The sequence below is a fragment of the Equus przewalskii genome, chromosome 5 (genome assembly GCF_037783145.1).
Source record: "Equus przewalskii isolate Varuska chromosome 5, EquPr2, whole genome shotgun sequence".
Classification (NCBI taxonomy): domain Eukaryota; kingdom Metazoa; phylum Chordata; class Mammalia; order Perissodactyla; family Equidae; genus Equus; species Equus przewalskii.
The window spans coordinates 30,252,975-30,271,574 of record NC_091835.1 but is presented as its reverse complement, the minus strand read 5'-3'; the positions used below and the strand labels follow the sequence as shown (position 1 = coordinate 30,271,574).

Below are 18,600 nucleotides of genomic sequence, written 5' to 3'. Positions count from 1 at the left end.
AGAGGTGAAATGCCTGTGAAACAGCTGTTGGGAGAAAAGGTTATCAGCTTTGCCTCTCCCTCCTGTTTTGGGCTTTGAAGGTTCATCAGGCTGGTTCCCCAAAGAAATTTTCTGTGCACCCCAAATAACCCCTGTGAAAGGGGCCAGAGAAGCAGCCTGAGGCGGAATGGAAGACTATCCTGCGACACGGGTGCTCTACTCCACCACCGCCAGCGGCAGGACCAGCAGCGCCACCGGACGCTCTGCCTCCTGGTGCTGGGAATGAGAAGGGGACCATCGCCCTCAGAAGGCACAGCCCCAGGGCCAGAGGTCAGCCTAGATCCACCCCACAGGAAAGCCACAGACAGCCAAGGCAGTGGAGGAGGCTGGCTCCTCTCTGACTCTTTCTGGAGGGTTTTTGTTAAACGTTCTGGCGTGGAAGGGGCCTCTGAGTGTGGCTGGTGCTCTGCGAGGGCATGACCAGGAAGCGAGAACAGTGTCTCCAATAAACGGAGCAGGAATCACTACAAATTTCCATAGGTCTGAATATTTGTTTTTTCTTTCTTTGTTTAAACCACAAATGCTAAGTCAGGATATGTTTTATTTGGGGGAGAAGGCGAGAGACCCCGCCCAGCAATCACAGACAAAACATGGGCCAGACCTGTCCACACTCCCTTCAGTGCTGCCCCAGGGCTGGCTGAGCCGCCTCAGCAGTCCAGTGCCGCGAGCTGTGGGGCGGCACCACTTCCCTTGGGAATCTGGCCCACTGTCTCCTCATTCAGATGCTTTCCCGGCTACTCAGCCGCAGGCTCCTTTCCGGGGGCGCTGCAGCTTCCTTCTCTGGGCCACAAACTTTGACTCATCTTGGACAAAGCGCAGGGCGAGGTGTGGGACATTCAGCTGAGGCCACCTGCTCTTCTCCTGGGTCGTGTGCTGGGGACCAAGCAGAGTCGTCCCTTCTTGTGCTCATTCTAGGCCCCAAATGAGAATTTTGTCCCCTACCCCTATCCTACTCCTGCAGACTTTACCCTTCCTCAGGCTGGGAGCTGGTCTTCGTCATCTCTGTGTGTTTAGGGCTCAATAAATGTGTGTAGGAAGTGAATCCCCAAATTCTTCCGGGTTGCATTCCGGAATGATCTCCTGGACAAGGCCTTCCCTTGACCTCCCACAAAGACCGAAATCCCGGAACTGATGCTTTATTCTGAGGAGAGGAACTGAGCCCATTTGTAATTTGACAAAGTGGGTCAAAGCTTTCATGCCTGCTGTACGCCGGCTCTCCTCCCCGTCCCATCTGTCCCAAAGATACAGCCTTGAACGAGCCCCCTTGGTGAAGCCCCATGGCAGTTATAGGCCCCTCATTTTAGGTTGCTAGACCTGGCCTCATAAACCCCATGCACAGAGAGGTGAGAACAGCTGTCGCGAGCCTCTGGCCTAAGCCGGCACAATTCCAAGGAAGTCTTTCCCTCTAATTAGTCGAGTATTTGCTAAAACAGCTCTTACTTTCCTTATTGTAAAACCCTGAGGACAATAGCTTCTTATTGCCAACCGAATGTGTGGGGTTCCTGGTCCCTCATTCCCTGAGCCTCCCCGGGGCCCCCTCCCTCACTGAAAGGGGAAGGCTGTCACCGTGTCTGGTTACTAATTAAGGAAAGGCAAAGCCTTCCATTATTACTATTTTTTGTTTTGTTTTTCCCTCACTGTACTTACTACATTCAAAGGTAATTTCTCTAGCAGGACGACCTCCCACGCACCCAGGGAAGAGATGGGGGTTTCAGCGTGTAAAATAAAGGCGTTGGCGGCCAGGCCTCACACGTGCGGGCTGCTCCCGGTCGGCACGCTGTTCCTAGGTTCTGGGACAGGGCGCAGCAGCTGGTGTTCGAGTTAGCGGGACCTTGGCTAACTCCCAGGGCAGGTCACCCAGGGGTGCTGTGAGGTCCCCAACAGCGCACATCTCACTTGGAAGCACCTCTCCTGGCGTGACCCCGCATCAGATCTCCTTAGCCCAAGGGGCTGTGCGCCGGGGGCTGCAGGAAAGGGTCCAGGCCTACGAGAGGAATGACTTGGGTTTGTAAAGCGGAAATACTCGCTCAAGCTACTTCTTTGGGGGGTTCAAAGGAGGATCAAGCGCGGGCCAGTGTTCGCTGGAAATACAAGAGCTGCTGACCCACCTCTCTGCCCTCTCAGCGCCTCCAGCTCCGCACCCCTGGGTAGGTGCTCCTCCTGGAGCGCTGGGCGCCCCGAGGGGGCTGCTGGCCGGGTGAGCCCACAGGTCGTCCCAGAGGACCAGGTCGAGCTCCGGGAGAAGAAGGCGGTGGGCCCGGGAAGGGGGCTGGGCTCGCCATCCGCACCCCGCGTCGAGGCCCGGGCCGCTCTGCCGAGGGGCCGAGGGGCCGAGCGGAAGGGCGAGGGCCCCGGGGCGGCGGGCAGGTGCGAGGTCACGGTCCCAGCGCCCGGGAGGAGCCCTCGGGCGGAGTGTCGCGCCCGCGGCCGGTCGGACGGAGCGCGGGGCCGGCGCGGCCGGGGGGCGGGGAGGCGGCGCGGAGGCGGGGCGGGGGCGGGGAGCCCGGGAGCCCGGGAGCCTCTCGCCCAGCGCCGGCCCTGCACTCCGAGCGCCGCCGCCGCCCCGCAGCCGACTCGGGGCCGAAACTTCTCCGGCTCCTGCGCTCCGAGCAGGGCGCGCAGCCTGCGACGACCGTCTGCGGCGGCCTCCCTCCGGCTCGGCCGCGGGCTCCGCAGCGCGCCCGCCCCGCCCGCCGAGCTCGGGGTCCCGGGCCCGGGGCAGGGGGCCCTCCCGGCGCCGAGGGAGCGCGGACCCCGAGGGCCCGGACCGCCCGGCCGGGCTCCGCGGACCCCGGGCGGCGGCCCCAGCATCGCGGGCGGGCCGACGGTTCGGCGGGAGCCCCGGAGCGGAGCGCGCCCGGCCGCGGATGCCGAGTCCGGCGCGGCGGCCCGAGCGGCCCGCGCGCTGAGAGGAGCGGCCCCCGCCCCGCGCCCCCGCCCCCGCCCCCGCCCCCGCCCCGCCGCCGAGAGGAGCCGCCGAGGAGCGCGCGAGCCGCAACCCGGCCAGGTAAGCGCCCTCCCCGCCCGGCCCCCCGCGCTCCCGGCGGGCGTCCCCTGGGCGCTCGGGTCGCGGCGCGGGGAGGGACGAGGGTGCGCGCGGCTCGGGGCGCCGGGAGCCGGCCGGGGGCGGCGCTGCAGACCGCGGGCGGCCGTCGGGTGCCCCCGCCGGGGGCGAAGGGCAGGCGGCGTCCTCGCCCTCCCGCGGCAGCTCGGGCGCTCCGTCCCCGCAGGTGGCGGCGAGGGGGTGGCCTGGGAGCGGCCGCCGGCGGCGTGCGCGGGGACTGCGCGGCTGTCCGGGAAGCGCGAGCCCCTCGGAGCTCCTCGCTGCCTCTTCCGCGCCCGCCGGGCCGGCGGGAGCCCTCTGCCCGGGGTCCGGCCCGCGTCCGCCAGCCTGGGGCGAGCGCTGCAGGCGCAGGCCTTTCCCCTTCCCGAGCGGGCTTAGCTCGCTGCCTGGTTTCCTGCCTGCGGCGGAGCAGGTAGAGCCCCGAGGGGTGTCCCGAGGTCCCTTTCGTTGTCCCTCCGCTCCTTAGGCTGCATCCGTCCTCGTCTTGGGAGAAGTGGGAAGGGACCTCCTTCTCCATCCTCTTGTGGAGTCTCGGTAGGTATTTGGCCGTGCACTCTAGTCAGAGCCAATTTCCTAGATATTTTCATCCTGCACGTCGTTGTGAGAGGTCATTTAGTTGCTTGGAGCAGGATTGGTTCCGTTTCACAGAGAGGGAAACAGGCTGCTCAAGCCTGGCTGTGAGGGGGGGGATTTGCTCTCGCTTTCACCCCAGGCGGCCTTCACTCCTTTTGCCACCTGGCCTCGGTGGCACCAGCTTTCAATTACTACCACCCTGGGCAGATTTCAGCCTAGTACCCGGAGGAGGAAAGCACAGGATCGTGTTACCAATCCCCAGAACTGCTCCAGTCGCCAAGGAATGTGCCCACCTGACGGAGCTCTGAGGGGACATCTGTGCCATGCCATTAGTGTGGGTGCAGGAAACTCTGGGTCAGTGGGGCAGAGTCAGGCTCCTGGCCAAATACGAGCACTTGTGCACCCCTGTCGTGGAAGCTTAGGGTGACCCCTTTTGTGACTGGCCCTAAGGGAACGTAGGGCCCCTGGGAGCAGTGGGCACACCCTCGCAAAGTCAGAGGACCCTTTCCTGGATCCAGCCACTCCTGCTGCTGTCTGTTTCAGATTATCAAAGGCAAGACTCCCAATCGGAGGCATGGATGAGTGGGCGCCAGGCCCTGAGCTTGTGCCCACATGCCTGTCCAGGCTTACACACACAAGTCCTGGCAAACACACCGACCTGTGAGAGGTGGAGGCTGAGTGGTGGTTTTCCTCCATTTCAAAATAGTGTCTCTTCTCTCTTTGACATGGATTTGCGGTTATAAATAGCAAGAAGCAGGGGGTGTGTCCCCTCCCGAGGAAAGGCAGTGCCCAGAGACTGCACAGTTGTCCGAGGAGCAGTACCCTGGGCTGTGCGTGGTGAAGCCGAGCCCAGGAGCCCAAGGAAGAAGGCAGCCTTCAAGCCAGCTCTCAGGCGGCGCTGACACCAGGGTGGGAGGTGAAGGCGGGGAGCAAAGGGACCTAAGGGGATGATGTGTGGATGAATACCTCAGGGCAGCCGTGAGCAACAGCTCCCCTTCCTTCCCTAGAGAAAATCAGACAGAGGGCGTGTGACACTGTGGGGTCTTCTGCCAGGGGCAGGAGCCAGCCCTGGGAAGAGCTCGCGGGCTCCCTCCCATCCAGAGGTTTCCTGCTTCCCCAGGCTCTGATGTCTCCCATCAGTGTGTGGGCGAGGGTGAGTGAATGAGGGGTCTCCTGGGGTGTCTGAAACCAGTCCCCTCTTTAGTTCGTTTGGTGGTTGTAATATCTCCAGGGGTGTCTTACTGACTTGAAACAAGCGTTTTTGAAAAATTTTTTCCGTCCCCAAAGTATAAGTTAAAGGGATATTGCCAAATTTGCTGGGACCCAGAAGCTGTGAAAAGAAAGAAGTGGGGACTGTTCACCTGGCGTTTCACTTCCTCCCACTCTGGTGGCAGCTGAAAGATTTTTAGTTTGCTCTTCTCCAAGGAGGGCAGAGGAGCAGGCTAGTCTGTTCCAATTCTTACTTCCAGGACAGCTCTGCTGGTTTCTGGATTGCCGGGGCCTGGCATCTCTAGCAGGGAGGACGTTTTTACGTGAAGTGATATTGTCTTCTCTGAAATAAAACCCGGTATGTCCACAAATGCTTTCCTGTTGCTCTTCTGACTCTGTTCTCCCAAGCTGCTTTTCAAACTCCCTGTCCTTGATCTCCTTAATCGTCTAAACTGGGCTTCAGGTCCCGTTTGGTCCAGCCCCACACCTGAACACAGCCCTCAGAGTTGTGTGGTTGTGGTTGGTTATAGTGTTTGCAACTCCGTCAGGTCTCTCAAGACTCAGAACAGCAGTAGACATAAAAATCCCCTTGTGGGGAGAGAATACGGGGGCTCCCCACCCTCACCTGAGGACACCCTTGGCAGGTGTCTACTGAGCATCTTCTAACTGCATCCAGAGTCCAGAAAAACCAGCAATGAGGATGAGAATAGATACTGTGATAAAGATGAAAAGACCTGATGGTTTGTAATCTGAGACACCTTTTCAAGTAAAAATACCCTTCTACCCATCTCTGAGGAGCGTGCGCCCACTCCCCCACAGCAAGTTGGTGGAGCACGGACATCGGACCTGCTGTTTGGCAGAGGTCTGGCCCCACCTTCCCTTCAGCAGAAGCGCCGGCTGCTCTCGGAGCAGGTGGTGGCTCTGTGCCAACCAGGCCCTCTCCCCGCGGGCTCTGTTTACTGGCTAAATTTAACCCTCCGGCCCCAGCCCGCTTGGGCGCTGGCTGGCGCTCCGGCAGCATCTCCCGGCTTCTTTGCCCCGTGGTTGCAGTCTGGTCTTCTTGTGCTGCATGAATCCTCTTCTAGACTTGCTAAAGTTGGTCTTTCTCCTCCCTGCTTCCCCACCTCTGTGGCTGTCTTCCCTGCTCTTCCTCCTGGGTGGTTTGGAACCTGGTGTGTCCTGGGGGAGACTCCCCTGACGGCTCCAAATGCCAAGCATGGAGATTTCAGGAAACTGAGACTCAGGCTGCCACCGAAGGTGCTGGGGGCCCATGCTGACTGTACTCATGGCCCAGCCCAGCCCAGGGCTCTGGGACCAGAGCCCCTTTGAGCAAGTCCAGTGCGGGCAGCGGTGCAGCCCGTAAAGGCACAGGGGTGTTTTCTCAAAATTCCTTTTTGCACCCCCAAACCTGCAAACCCCGAAGAACCCCACCGGCCTATATGTCCTGTTTGCATCACCATCTTTTCTTGAAGTTTTGCCGGGGAGGTTTATTTTAGGGGGGCTCGAGGGGGCGCATTGTAGCTTCTCTTGAAGTCTCAGTTGCCTCTTCTGTAAAGTGGGGGCGTTGGATCACAGTGTCCTGGGGGCCCCTTCCAGCTCTAACATTCGGTCGTTTTAAACAGCTCTAGCTAGTTCACTTTTGGAAATCCCTCTGCTGTGGACCAGGCCGGGGGGCGGGGAAGCAGCCAGTCAGAGGCGGTGCGTGCCCAGAGGGGCGGCCGGCCCAGCTGCTCTCACAAAGTCACTGTTTCACAAGTCGCGATCTTCCAGGCAGGGTTTGTGGTCGCGCAGGAGGCTCAGGTTGTGCTCCTGGCTTTGGGCTCCGGCCTGGCAGGGGCCTCTGTGGTTAGTCGGCATCCCGAGGGTGACGGCGAGCGTCTGTCTCCAGCTTCCGGCGACTTCAGGGTTGGTCCCTGAGTTTCTCGGGGAGGCACCCAGCGTCCATCCTTAGGGTTTCCAGTCCTCTCTACTCTGCAGCTTCCTTTCCCCGAGGCCTGGGAAACGATAGCTGGGCTTAAGTTTAAAAAGGCAGTGGATTAAAGTCCTTGGTATACAAACTTTAGCCCCTAAACTTCACTTGAGAGTTATCGGGAATATTCAATCAGTGGATTTGCTCTGAGTCCTGCTGAGGGAGCGAAAAATATGGTCACAAAGCTTTCCTGACACCAGCCAGGGTAATCCTGTTTCCTGCTGTCTCGCTCTGCCTCCTTTCACAGAAGGGAGCCTGCTCGGGGAGAGGTCGGGGCGGCCCTGAGCTCTGTTACTGCTGCTGGACCCCTGCTTGTGGCGTCACCTGCGTCTGAACCAGGGTTCGTGCACTCCCACCCATTTCTCTTCCCCGGGAATACCCGGAGATGATAGGAGGCCTCCATTGCTGCAGGAGAGGAGGCTGGAGCACACTGAGTCCCTTCGCAGACATCGCTAACGTCATATGCCTCATCCGTATTCGTTGAGAAGTTGTTCCTGGGAAAATTGGAGTGATGAATTACTAAATACTTTATACAGATCTTTTTTGGGGTACAAGACCTGCAATCAAAGTAATTAAACCTTTAAAGAGATTTTATATATAAGTTTAGAACTAGAAAATGCCATATCACACTGCGGGAGCAGAGCTGGTGAATTGGCGGGGGTGGGGGGGTGCTCTAGATTCTACTGTCAGGATATTCCTTGAGACAGGAGGCTGTAGGAAGCTAAGACAATGGCGGCGAGGGCTTTGGAGTCAGACTACCTGGGTGTGAGTCCTAGCACTGAGTAGACAGCTGTGCGATCTTAGGCAGGCAGGTTACCTGACTTCTCTGTGCCTCAGTTTCTTCACTTGTAAAACAGAGACAGTGTCTTTACACTCCTCTCATACGGTGGCTGTGAGGCAGGTGGTGGGGCGGGTTAGACGCCCTGCCCTTTGCAGGACTGTGGAAGTGTTAGCTGCTATGGCGCTGCTGATGAGGATCCAATGGCAGGGCAGCTAGAACTCCTTGGCCTCCTGCCCGTGACTCTGCGTTTAAAGATGGGAGCTGCTTTCTATGGGACATTAGCAGCACAGCCATGGCTTCTGTCAGCACGTGCTCCCCAGTTCTCGAAGGAAATGACTCTCGTGAACATGATGTGTCCAGTCGGGCATAGATGCCATTTTGATCATTACATCGATGGGAGGAGAGGATCCCAGTTTGTGGAATGACCAGAGATAGGAGAGGAGATATGTTCAGGGTTGGCTGTCATGAAGGGAGGGAAAGAGGGATACTCTTAGTGGGAGAGTTAGATTCTGATATGGTCCTGTAGGTTGAGGATTGAGCAAGTCCTGGCTGAGAAGGAAGGGGTCTTGCTGACCCCATCTCGAACAAGTCTGTTGTTTTAACTAGGCAGATGCTGATAGATTCCCTGCATTTGGAAATCACTCCAAACCTTGACATGTTGTGTTTTCTTATTCTTGAAAAGGTAACCTCTGTGAAATCAAATCTGAAATAAGCTTTAAATATAAAGGGAAGGATCAGATTTGAGAGTTTTCTTTTCCCCTAGTCCAGGTCTGTCCATCACTGTGAGACAGGGCAGTGGAGCCTCTGTGTGAAGGAAGAACTTTCAGGGTCTCATCCTCAGGTATCCCTGGGAACCAAGCTGATGGCTGAAATGAGTGAGGGTGGAGGGAGCATTTGTAATGCTATAGTGAGCAGAGAAAGCTCCCTGTGGCAAACGAGAGAGCGTTCCCGCCCCAAGGGATCCCAACTCAGACGTTTGAAACACCTCTCCCAGCTGATGCTGTCCAAGACCTTCATTGTGACTGTAGGGGAGCTCAGGCCTTTCTCCAGAATGGAGGTGAGGTCTCATCTTGGGTGTTGGATCATGTCTTTTAACTTGCCAAAGCCCAGGGGCGACCCAGCTCTGCTCCTAACCTAATCTCCCAGCTTCTCTAAGGGAATGCTGTTTCTTGCAGAGGTATCAGATACGGAGTTACAAATGGGGTTTCCTACAGACTTTATGTATCATTCCTGATATTAACAAGGAGTTTTCACACTTCTCAGACAATACCCTCCTCACCTCCACTGCGACTTATAATACAACCCAGACTCCACGCTGTGGTCTACCGAGCTCTGCATTGCCTGGCTCCTGCCCTCCTGTCCAACCTCATTTCACACCACTGTCTCTCACCCCCAGTTCCTGCCCCCGTAGGTGTACGTGATGCTGCATAAACAGCCCAGGCACGTTCAGGGTCTGTACACCTGCTGTTCCCTCTGCTTAGACCACCCTGCCCCTCTCCGTGCTCCATGGCTCCTCCTCACCCTTCAGGTCTCAGCTTCTCAGAGAGGCCCTGCTGTGCAGAATTGCCACCCGCCCCCTGGTTCTCTGTCCCTGTTTTCTTCAGGGCACTTATCACCATCTGTAATTCTCTTGTTATTTATTAGCCCTTGTTAAATGTCTGCTCCCCCTATGATTGTCTTGTTCTCCATGCGTCCTCAGAGCTGAAACAGTGTCTAAGCAGTGCCTGAGCGCAGAAGGCTCTCAGTAGATGAGTGTCACTGTTGATCTCAGGGCAGTGCGCTTTGTGATTGTAGCAAAGTGTAATTTCCTTGCTAGAAATAGGCCCATTTTGTCTAATAATTATGCCATCCTTAATGATTTTCTGATATAATTCAATGATAATAATTCAACGATAACCATTGAATTATTCGTATAACAAATCGTGGCCCAGGCACGTCCCAGGTGCTGGAGATATATAGGTTCCTGACCTTCAGTAGCTTTTGTTCTGGTAACTTCTACTACATACAAATAGCAAGTGTGCAGTATTCCAAAACCTCTCAAGTCTTTTATTCTCCCGTATGCTGTGCTTAAGACCCATCTTGTGGTCATGCGCATCACGGTGGTTTTGGGCTGCAGTGTAGAGCGGAAATGCCGGAACAGCGGGAAGCCAGAGGGAGCTGTTCAGGCCCGTGGTGGGTCCACGAGAGGAAGTGCTGACTTGACCTCATGCACAGGCTGGGTCCTCGGTGGGCTCAAGGGGACCGGGCACATTCCTCCATGCTGTGTGACTAGTAGGATTCTTTTCACCCATGTGTGACCAGATTGAGAGATGATGAAAGAACTGGATTAGGAGTTCCGTGAGTGCCCCATCACCAGTGCCTTGCATCTCAGGCACTCAGTTGTCTACCTTGCCAGACTGTCATTCCAGACTACTGGCACCATTAGAAGTTACTAGAACTCATCTCTTTGGCCCCTGGTTGCTTGGCACAAGTATCCAGTAAAGCTTTATTGCGTGTAATTTGAAAAAAACTGGTAGGAAAAGATCTTGAGTTTGCCGTGGGCAGTCGCATCATTGCCTTCTCTTTGATGCTTGATCTTCATTTGGCTTCCAGGGCACCTCCTTCTTCTAGTTTCCTTTCTCCCTTACTGATAGCAGCTTTCCTGATTTTCTTTCTCTCCTTTGACCTCTTCTCTCCTATTTATACACTTTGATGGCTGTAAATACCATCTGCGCTCTTACAAATCTCACGTTTTCATCTCTTGCCTGTTCCTTTCCTTGACCTTCAGACTGGTGTATCCAGTTGCTTACGCAGCATCTTCTCTAGGAGATCTAAAAGGCATCCCAACCTGACCTTCTGACCTTTTCTCTTAAACCTGCTCTTTGCACAGCCTTCGCCATCTCCTCCTAGTTGCTCATGCCATAAATCTTGGAGTCATTCTTGATTTCTTTCTTTCTCTCGCTGCCCACATCCAGTGTGTCAGTGAATCTTGCCAAGTCTAATTTCAGAAGATACCCAGACTCCTGACCACTTCCCACCTCCTCACCCCTCTCCTCCTGGCTCGTTCCACCAGCACCTCCCCCAGATTGTAGTAATAGCCCCCTAACTGGTGTCCTTGGCTTTGTTGGCTGCAGTGAGCCTAGTGAAACTTGTCACATCATGTCACTCTTCTCCTCAGGGTCCTCCGACGGCCTTCCGTCTCGTGCAGGAAAAAGGTAGTGTCCTCACAGTGGCTTAGTAGCCTGAGGGATCTGACCCCGACTCCCCTCTGTGACCTCACAGTGGCTTAGTAGCCTGAGGGATCTGACCCCCGCTCCCCTCTGTGACCTCGTCTTTCCCCTCCCTTCGCTCCAGCAGACTGGCCTCCTTGCTGTCTGTGAGCCCACCAGGCAGGCTTCTGCTGTGCGCTTTGCACCTGGTTCTTCCTTCTGCCCTTCCCTCCTCTCCATGCTCCCCACTCAGACCTTTCATCAAATGTCACCCCAACAAGGTCTTCTGTGACTTCCCTATGTAAATTGCAATCCTTCCACCCATTTCTGAGGCCCCTTCTCTGCTTTATTTTTCTCCAGAGTTCTCCACTGAACATTTGTATCTTTATATCTTGTCTGCTTCCTCTTACTAGAACGGCAGCACCGCAAGGGCAGGGCCGGCTGTCTGTTCACTGTTGTATCTGGAGCACAGGGACAGTGCCTGCACATAGTGGGTGAAGGAATTAAATGAGTGGATGACAGGGGTCCTCGTGTTGGCCCGGACAAGTCTGACCTCGAGGGGGTAGTACTTCCTCTGGTCTGTAGCTCCTTGTCTTTCTCCTCTTCCCCTAGCCAGGTCCCAGAGGGGCAGCTGGTAAGGATACGTGGTCCTAGGACATAGCTCTGTTTGTTATAACTGATTAAGTTAAAACATGTTCACTGAAGAACATTGAATTTTTTTCATTTTCTCAAGTCATTCGTATTTTCATTCATTTTTCATGAAGAAAAATAAAAATGAGAATTCCAAGTTAATCGATAACATTTCAGCATATCGCTTTTCAGTCTTTTTGACACATATCTGTACAAGGACATATGTATTTTCAGACGTGTAGGTTTCTTACGTGCTTGTCTCCCTTCTGGGTGGCAATGCTCTTATCTTCAGTGCCCACAGGGCCTGGCCAGTAGCAGGTGCACAAAAGTGTAGGTTAAAGGAAGGGATGAACACGTGTGTGCTTGTTTCCTGGTGGAGCAGTCGTCTCTGTGCAGAGCCAGGCCCAGTGGTTTCTTTGGCTCATGAGCTGCACGGTGAGTGTAACGTCTTTACCACTTTTGTTTCCTTGTGGTTCTAAAACCGTCTCCAAACCTCGGTACTATTGATTGTTTTGGACCTGGTAGATCTATGTTGAGGAGGCCTGTCCTGTGCATTGTAGGATGTTTAGCAGCATCCCTGACCTCTACCCACTAGATGCCGGTAGCACCCGCCTCCCAGTGATGACAACCAAAAATGTCACTAGACATTGCCACGTGTCCCATGGGGGGCAAAATTGCCGCTGGTTGAGGAACACTGTTCTAAAGTGTCTCTGTTTTTTTCCTGACAATCTTTCTTTATTTTCCATTTCTCCTCAATCCTTAGGAATTATTTTCCATTTTGCGTTCTGTGTCTGTGCTACAGCCTGAGTGTGAGCCCTTCTGCATCAGATGTGAATTGTGGCTGCCGCTTTCTCTCCAGCTTCTGTCCCTGGTCCGCTTCCCACAAGGCATCGCCGCCCTGGCTCCCAGCGTGATCATGCTGCTGCTCCAGGTCCCTCTCTTACTCAAATTCTTGAGTGACTCCTCATTTCTCTGCTGAAGTCATAAAATATCTTCACTCTGGTGTTCAACACCCTTCAAAATCTTGCCCTCGCCTGCCTGTCTCTCCTCCTGCTTCCCTGCCTTGCGGCCAGACGAGAAGCCCTGCTTCCCACCGACTGTTTGCTCCTGCCACGTGCTCCTCTCGGGACCCCTCCCCTTTCCTTCTCTTCCTCCTCGTACCTGCCTGTTCTTCAAAGTACAGCTCAGGTCCCACCTCCCTGATCACCTCTGTCAGAAGCCATCTCTCTGTGGCTGGGAGTTGGCTCCCCGAGGGGCTGTGCCGTTTCAGAGGACATTCATTATGATGGCCCTTTTCACATCTTGTCTTACGTTGGAGTTATTTGTGTTCACATCTTATCTTCACTGCTAGCTTCCTGGCTGGGTAAACTGCCTTCTCCAGTGGATCTTAGCTCAGTCACCACATGCAGCTAGGCATCTCCTTAGAGAGGTGAATGGCCATCCTCCTCATTAAACTGGTTCCCAAATTGAGGGAGGGGTCCTGTAGCAGGAAGGCTTTCGTTATTTACTGTGGAGTTGTTTACATGGTATATCAGCCTCCCAGACTTCAGTTTAGTCTAGTAGCGATTTTCAAGCTTTTAAAAAAAGCTTTTGTTTTCCATACTTAGTCGCCTGTCCAGTGGAAGCACATGGCCTTTGGGGGCAAGTGGACTTGGGTTTGAATCTTGACCCAGCCATTCACAACCTGATTGACCTCCCCCAACTGTTTAGCTTTTCTGAGTTCCCAGTTCTTCATCTTCTAAACAGGGATAGTAATGTCCTACTCATAAGTTATTGCGAGAATTCAGTATGATAATTTATGTGAATTAGGGCAATTCCTGACACATAGTAGTTCCCTTCTTTATTGAAAAAAATGAAAGTGTCAAGACATTGTCACCTAGATGCTCCAAATACCTGCTCAGAGTTTGGTCCAGAAGAGTTGAGTGTTTTAGAATTTGGTTTGTTCTGACACTGAGGAGACAAAGGAGACCTGAAATTCACTTCTGTGACGGCCACTTTTACCAAAGAGCTGTTGAGAGCTCGGTAGCTCTGGGCTCTTGGAATTTTCCTTGAAGGTGGGTTCCTGGATGGCAGAAGTGATCTTTGTCCCTCACTGCCCCCTGACAGTGCCAGCAATGAGCATTGTTGCCACTCAATAATATTGATAAATTACTTATGTAGTGACTTCTAAGAAGCTTATAATCCCCAGTTGGAGAAAGCTGGTCTTGAATTACCGTATTTCATCAATACTAAGACACATTGTAACATATCAGAGATCAGGATGCATCTTAAAATCAATGTGTCGTGGTTTAACTGGGAGTACTTCTCTTTCTTAGAGGTGTAAAATAATGGTGCGTTTTCGAATCAGTAGCTTCTTAGATTTGGTGAGATAAGGTAATGTCATTGGTCACTGTTTGCTAAGATGACCTGTTGTCATTTCCTGGTGTCTGCCTGGTGTTCCCTTGGAATAGTGCTTCTGTTCTTTTACCAAATAGAGCATTTATACTGTCACCTTCCTGATGAACATCTATTGACTCAGAGTTAATATTGAGATAAGAAATTCTAGACAAAGACCAGATGTCCCACGGACCCTGTACCCTGATGCTCCAGGATGCTCACCTCCCTGCAGTCACCTGTGAACCAGAAGTCTGGGATTACTGCCCCTGTGTCCCAGGGATCTAGGGCAAAAGATACCTTGGACAAGTCTCCCTTTCCTCATTTGTAAATGGGTTCACAACGTCCCCCACCTATCTCACAGAGTTATTGTAGGATTGAGATGGTGTGTATGAACGTGGTTTATACCCAGTGTAAGACGCTGAGCAGACTGGAAATGTGACCCAGAGACTTTTTAAATCCACTCACAAAACACAGCCCCAGGTGACTCCACAGTGATTCATACCTGGCACTTGTCTCCTTATGTCTCGATTTCCAGGACAGAGTCTTTAAAAACCTTGTAGAAGCTTGTCTGGTGAGGTGAAACAGTATCCCAAAGGGTCAAAAAGAAGTTACATCCTATACCTCTACAGTACAAGCTTTTTTTCCCTCTTTTCATATTTTCCTATGTCCCTGCCTTGGCATTGGAGAGTATTTCTGATAAAATCTCATTGATGTTAACACAAATATCTTTATCACGAAAGAGTAAGTCTAATCTCTTAGGCACAGTGCTTAAGAAATCAACTTCTGCAGCCCAATGGGTGCTGGCTCAATTCTGGTCCCAAAACTCACCAGCAGTGTGACCACTGCAAGAGGTAACCTTGAGCAAGTTATCCAAACTCTCTTGACCTCAGTTTCTCATCTGTTAAAATCCTTAATGGGCCATGGTGAGGATTAAACGAAATGCATGGAGAGCACTTAGCAGGGCTGTGCACTTAGAAAGCTTTGGTAGATGTTCACTCTAATTATGCTTCTAAACAACCACAAAAAATGCTGTTGTGCAACTGCCAGCGACTGGTTCTGCTGACATAATCAAAAGCTTGGCTATGTCTGGAAAGAAGAGAAGAGCTAGAGCTGGTGTTATTTTCATACTTAAGCATGGCGTTAATAAGCTACACAAGCGTGTAATCTGACCTCAATAACATTGCATTTTCAGATACATAGTTTGTTGTACTGTAACCAAATCAAGAGAATCCTGGTGAAAACCTTACCCGGCAGCTTTTAAATATTTTCTTTCAAGTGAGATTGTTGCAGTGTATTGTTACCATTCCATGCGCTGAGGAAGAGTCTTAAGCGGCATCTTCTTTTCATGCTTTAAAGCCTGGGACGTCTGCTTCTGAAAAAGTGTCATCCACTTGCTTCCACGATCTGTTTGCATTTGGGGGTTAGGGAAAGTCTTAGCAGCGTCAAAACTCATAAGCTTCGTACCTTCTGCCCTGTTTCTTCACATGCTGCCCTGTGTCACCACAGCTGAATGTTGCGAATGCTGCTTACTTTTTCTTTTTAATCAACTTTATTGAAGTATAATTTGCATACAATAAAATCCATACACTGTAAGCGTACAGGCAATACATTTGGACAAATATACATAGCCGTGAGACCACCGTCCCAGTGAAGGTGCTATTTCTCCTTCTCCATAAAGTCCCCTGGTCCCTTTATAATCTCTACATGCCCTCTGCCCACCCCTGCCTCAGGCAACCACTGATCTGATTTATGTTATTCTAGATTAGTTTTTCCTGTTCTAGAATTTCACATAAATAGAATCATACTAGAATTCTCTGTTTTTTTCTTTCAGGTCTTTGGTGTCTGGCTTCTTTTGCTCAGCATAACATCTGTGAGATTTTTCCATGTTGTTGAGGTATTAGCACTTTATCCCTTTTTATTGCTGAATAGTATACCATTAAATGAATATGCTATAGTTTGTTTATTCACTTTGGATGAACATTTGGGTTATTCTAGATTTTTGTTAATATGACAATCTCTGTCTTTTAATTGGGATGTTTAGTCTATTTACATTTAGACTTACAAAAATGTTGCAAAAATAGTTTTGAGAATTCCTGTATACTCTTCACTTAGTTTCCCCTAATGTTAACATTTTACATAACCATAGTACAATTATCAACAAGAAATTAACATTGTTACCGTATTATTAAGTAATTCACAGATCTTATTCCAGTTTCACCAATTTTTCCCTGATGTCTTTTTTTTTTTTTAAAGATTTTATTTTTTTCCTTTTTTTCCCCAAAGCCCCCCAGTACATAGCTGTATATTCTTAGTTGTGGGTCCTTCTGGTTGTGCTGTGTGGGATGCCGCCTCAGCATGGCCTGATGAATGGTGCCATGTCCACACCCAGGATTTGAACTGGGGAAACCCTGGGCTGCTGCAGCAGAGCACGTGAACTTAACCACTCAGCCACGGGCTGGCACCAACCCTGATGTCTTTTTTCTAGTCCCAAATCCAATCCAGTATCTCACATTGAATTTAGTTGTTGTTTCTCCTTAGTCTCCTCCAGTCAACGACGCTTCCTCTTTTGTGACTTTGACACTTTTGATGTGTACGTTTATGGAATGTTTCTCCCTCAGTTTGGGCTTGTCTGATGTTTTCTTATTTCCGTTGTGGTTGTGCATTCCTGGCAGGAGCACTACAGAAGGGATGTGCCCTTCTCAATGCATCATATCGGAGGGTCATGATGTTGGTATTTCTTACTTGGTGACGCTAGCTTTTGATTGTTTAATGTAATTTTTTCTTTTTTTTTTTGAGGAAGATTAGCCCTGACCTAACATCTGCTGCCAATCATCCTCTTTTTTTGCTGAGGAAGACTGGCCCTGAGCTAACATTCATGCCCATCTTCCTCTACTTTATATGTGGGACGCCTGCCACAGCATGGCTTGATAAGCGGTGCATAGGTCCATACCTGGGATCTGAACTGGCGATCTCTGGGCCACTGAAGCCAAGTGTGTGAACTTAACCACTGAGCCACCAAGCTGGCCCCTCATTTAATGTACTGTAATGTAATTTTTCATATGGTTTGGTTAAAGATTACCATGTTGCTGTTTGTTTCCTGTTTCTCCCCTCCCCTGCTTTGCGTGTGTGTGTGTGATTGCTCTAGAGACAACTGTATGCATCCTTCACCAATCAGTCTATTTGGAGTACCTCTTCACAGTCACCTGACTTTTTTTCTCAGCTTTTTCCTATTTATTTATTTATTGTGTAGAGATTTTTGATAGAATGTTGGGCATTGTGATAATATGTTTTAAAGACTCTGGATTTTGTTATCATTCTCTGAAGTGCGTTGTTCTTATTTTGGCAGACAGTTGAATTACCAGCTGATGACTTTTGCCAGTGTAGGCTTGGTGTGACACGTTGTTAGTGTGGATCTGTGGAAAGCACAAACTTTAACTTGGCGGGACTGAGATGGTAACTCCATCTTTCCTGCAGGTTTTGTTAGGGCTTGGTTTTAGGTTTCATAGATTGGGTCTGGAAGAGATCTTTGTCAAGGGCATGTCCTTATTCCTCAGGCATGTTTCAGCTGGATTCCAGGGATAACTGCCACTGCCTTCTTCGTATATATGATGGTTTTATTGAGATACAATTCACGTACTAGACAATTCACCCATTTAAAGTGTATAATTCTATGGATTTTAGTATATTCACAGAGTTGTGCAACCGTCACCACAATCAATTCTAGAACATTTTTATTCCCCCCCAAAAGAAACCCCATACCCATTAGTGATCACTCTGTTTTACCCCAACCCCCTACCAGCCCTAGGCAACCACTAATCAACTTTCTGTCTCTATAGAGTTGCGTATTCTGGACATTTCATAGAAACGAATCCTATAATATATGGTGTTTTGTACTGGCTTCTTTCACTTAGCATAATGTTTTCAAGGTTAACCCATGTCGTAGCATGTCTCAGTACTTCATTTCTTTTTATGCCTGAATAATATTCCATTGTATGGATATACTACCTTTTACTTATCCTTTCATCAGTTGATGGACATTAAGGTTGTTTCTACTTTTTAGCTACCATGAATAATGTTGCTGTCAACATTTGTGTACATTTTTGTGTAGAAATATGTTTTCATTTCTTTTGGGCACATACCAACGAGTGGAATTGCTGGGTCGTTTGGTAACTCTATGTTTAACCTTTTGAGGAACTGGTAGGTTGTTTTTCAAAGTGGCTGTGCCATTTTACAATACCACCAGCAGTGTATGAGGATTCCAATTTCTCCACCTCCTTGTCAACACTTGTTATTATCTGTCTTTTTTATTATAGCTATCCTAATGGGTATTGCTAAGGACTGAATTCTGTTCTCCCCACATTTCCGTGTTGAAGCTCTGACTCCCAATGTGGTGATATTTGGAGATGGGGCCTTTTGGAGGTAATTAGGGTTAGATGAGGTCATGAGAGTGGAGCCCTTATAATAGGACTAGTGCTCTTATAAGAAGAGATAGCAGTGTGCTCTCTCTGCTATATGAGGACACAGTGAGAAGGTATGCTATCTGCAAACCAGGAAGAGAGCCTTCACCAGAACTCAACCGTGCTGGCAGCCTGATCTTGGACTTCCAGCCTCCAGAACCGTGAGAAAATAAATTTCTGCTCTTTACACTACCCAGACTATGGTATTTTGTTATGACAGCCTGAGCAGACTAAGACAAGTATGAAGTGGTATTTAATTGTGGTTTTGATTTGCATTTCTCTCATGTCTAATGATGTTGAGCATCTTATGTTAT

General features: G+C 50.9%; 2 protein-coding genes across 6 annotated transcripts in view; one reads left to right on the top strand and one right to left on the bottom strand.

The window, feature by feature from the left end:
• Positions 1–563: 563 nt before the first annotated feature.
• Positions 564–2,850, bottom strand: LOC103555812 (collagen alpha-1(I) chain-like). 3 transcript variants are annotated; one of them, XR_011540231.1, is made up of 3 exons: positions 2,148–2,442; positions 1,731–2,023; positions 564–912 (listed from the first exon to the last, which is right to left on the bottom strand). XR_011540231.1 is itself a non-coding variant. In XM_070620372.1 (3 exons), the coding sequence occupies exons 1-2, from the start codon at positions 2,848–2,850 to the stop codon at positions 1,977–1,979; spliced, it is 750 nt and encodes a 249-aa protein (XP_070476473.1). In that variant the 3' UTR covers positions 564–912; positions 1,790–1,976. The 3 variants fall into 3 exon arrangements, 1 of the variants encoding a protein (XP_070476473.1); XR_546055.2 differs by having other exon boundaries at positions 1,687–2,023; positions 2,148–2,419; XM_070620372.1 differs by having other exon boundaries at positions 1,790–2,023; positions 2,148–2,850.
• A 16-nt stretch (positions 2,851–2,866) lies between these two features.
• Positions 2,867–18,600, top strand: part of WNT5B (Wnt family member 5B) — a 97,870-nt gene continuing 82,136 nt past the window's right edge. Inside the window, exon 1 of one of the 3 annotated variants that reach the window (XM_070620371.1) lies at positions 2,867–3,046. The gene's annotated coding sequence lies outside the window, so the exon portion shown is untranslated. Of the gene's footprint in view, positions 3,047–3,206; positions 3,638–18,600 lie in introns of those variants that run through there. The other 2 variants (XM_070620367.1, XM_070620369.1) reach the window with 2 other exon arrangements.

Coding starts and splice junctions, on each gene's coding strand:
- LOC103555812 (XM_070620372.1), bottom strand. CDS start 2,850: ATGCTGGGGCCGCCGCCCGGGGTCCGCGGAGCCCGGCCGGGCGGTCCG. Junction 2,024..2,147: donor GGCGCTGAGAGGGCAGAGAG/GTGGGTCAGCAG, acceptor TTCCTCTCGTAG/GCCTGGACCCTTTCCTGCAG.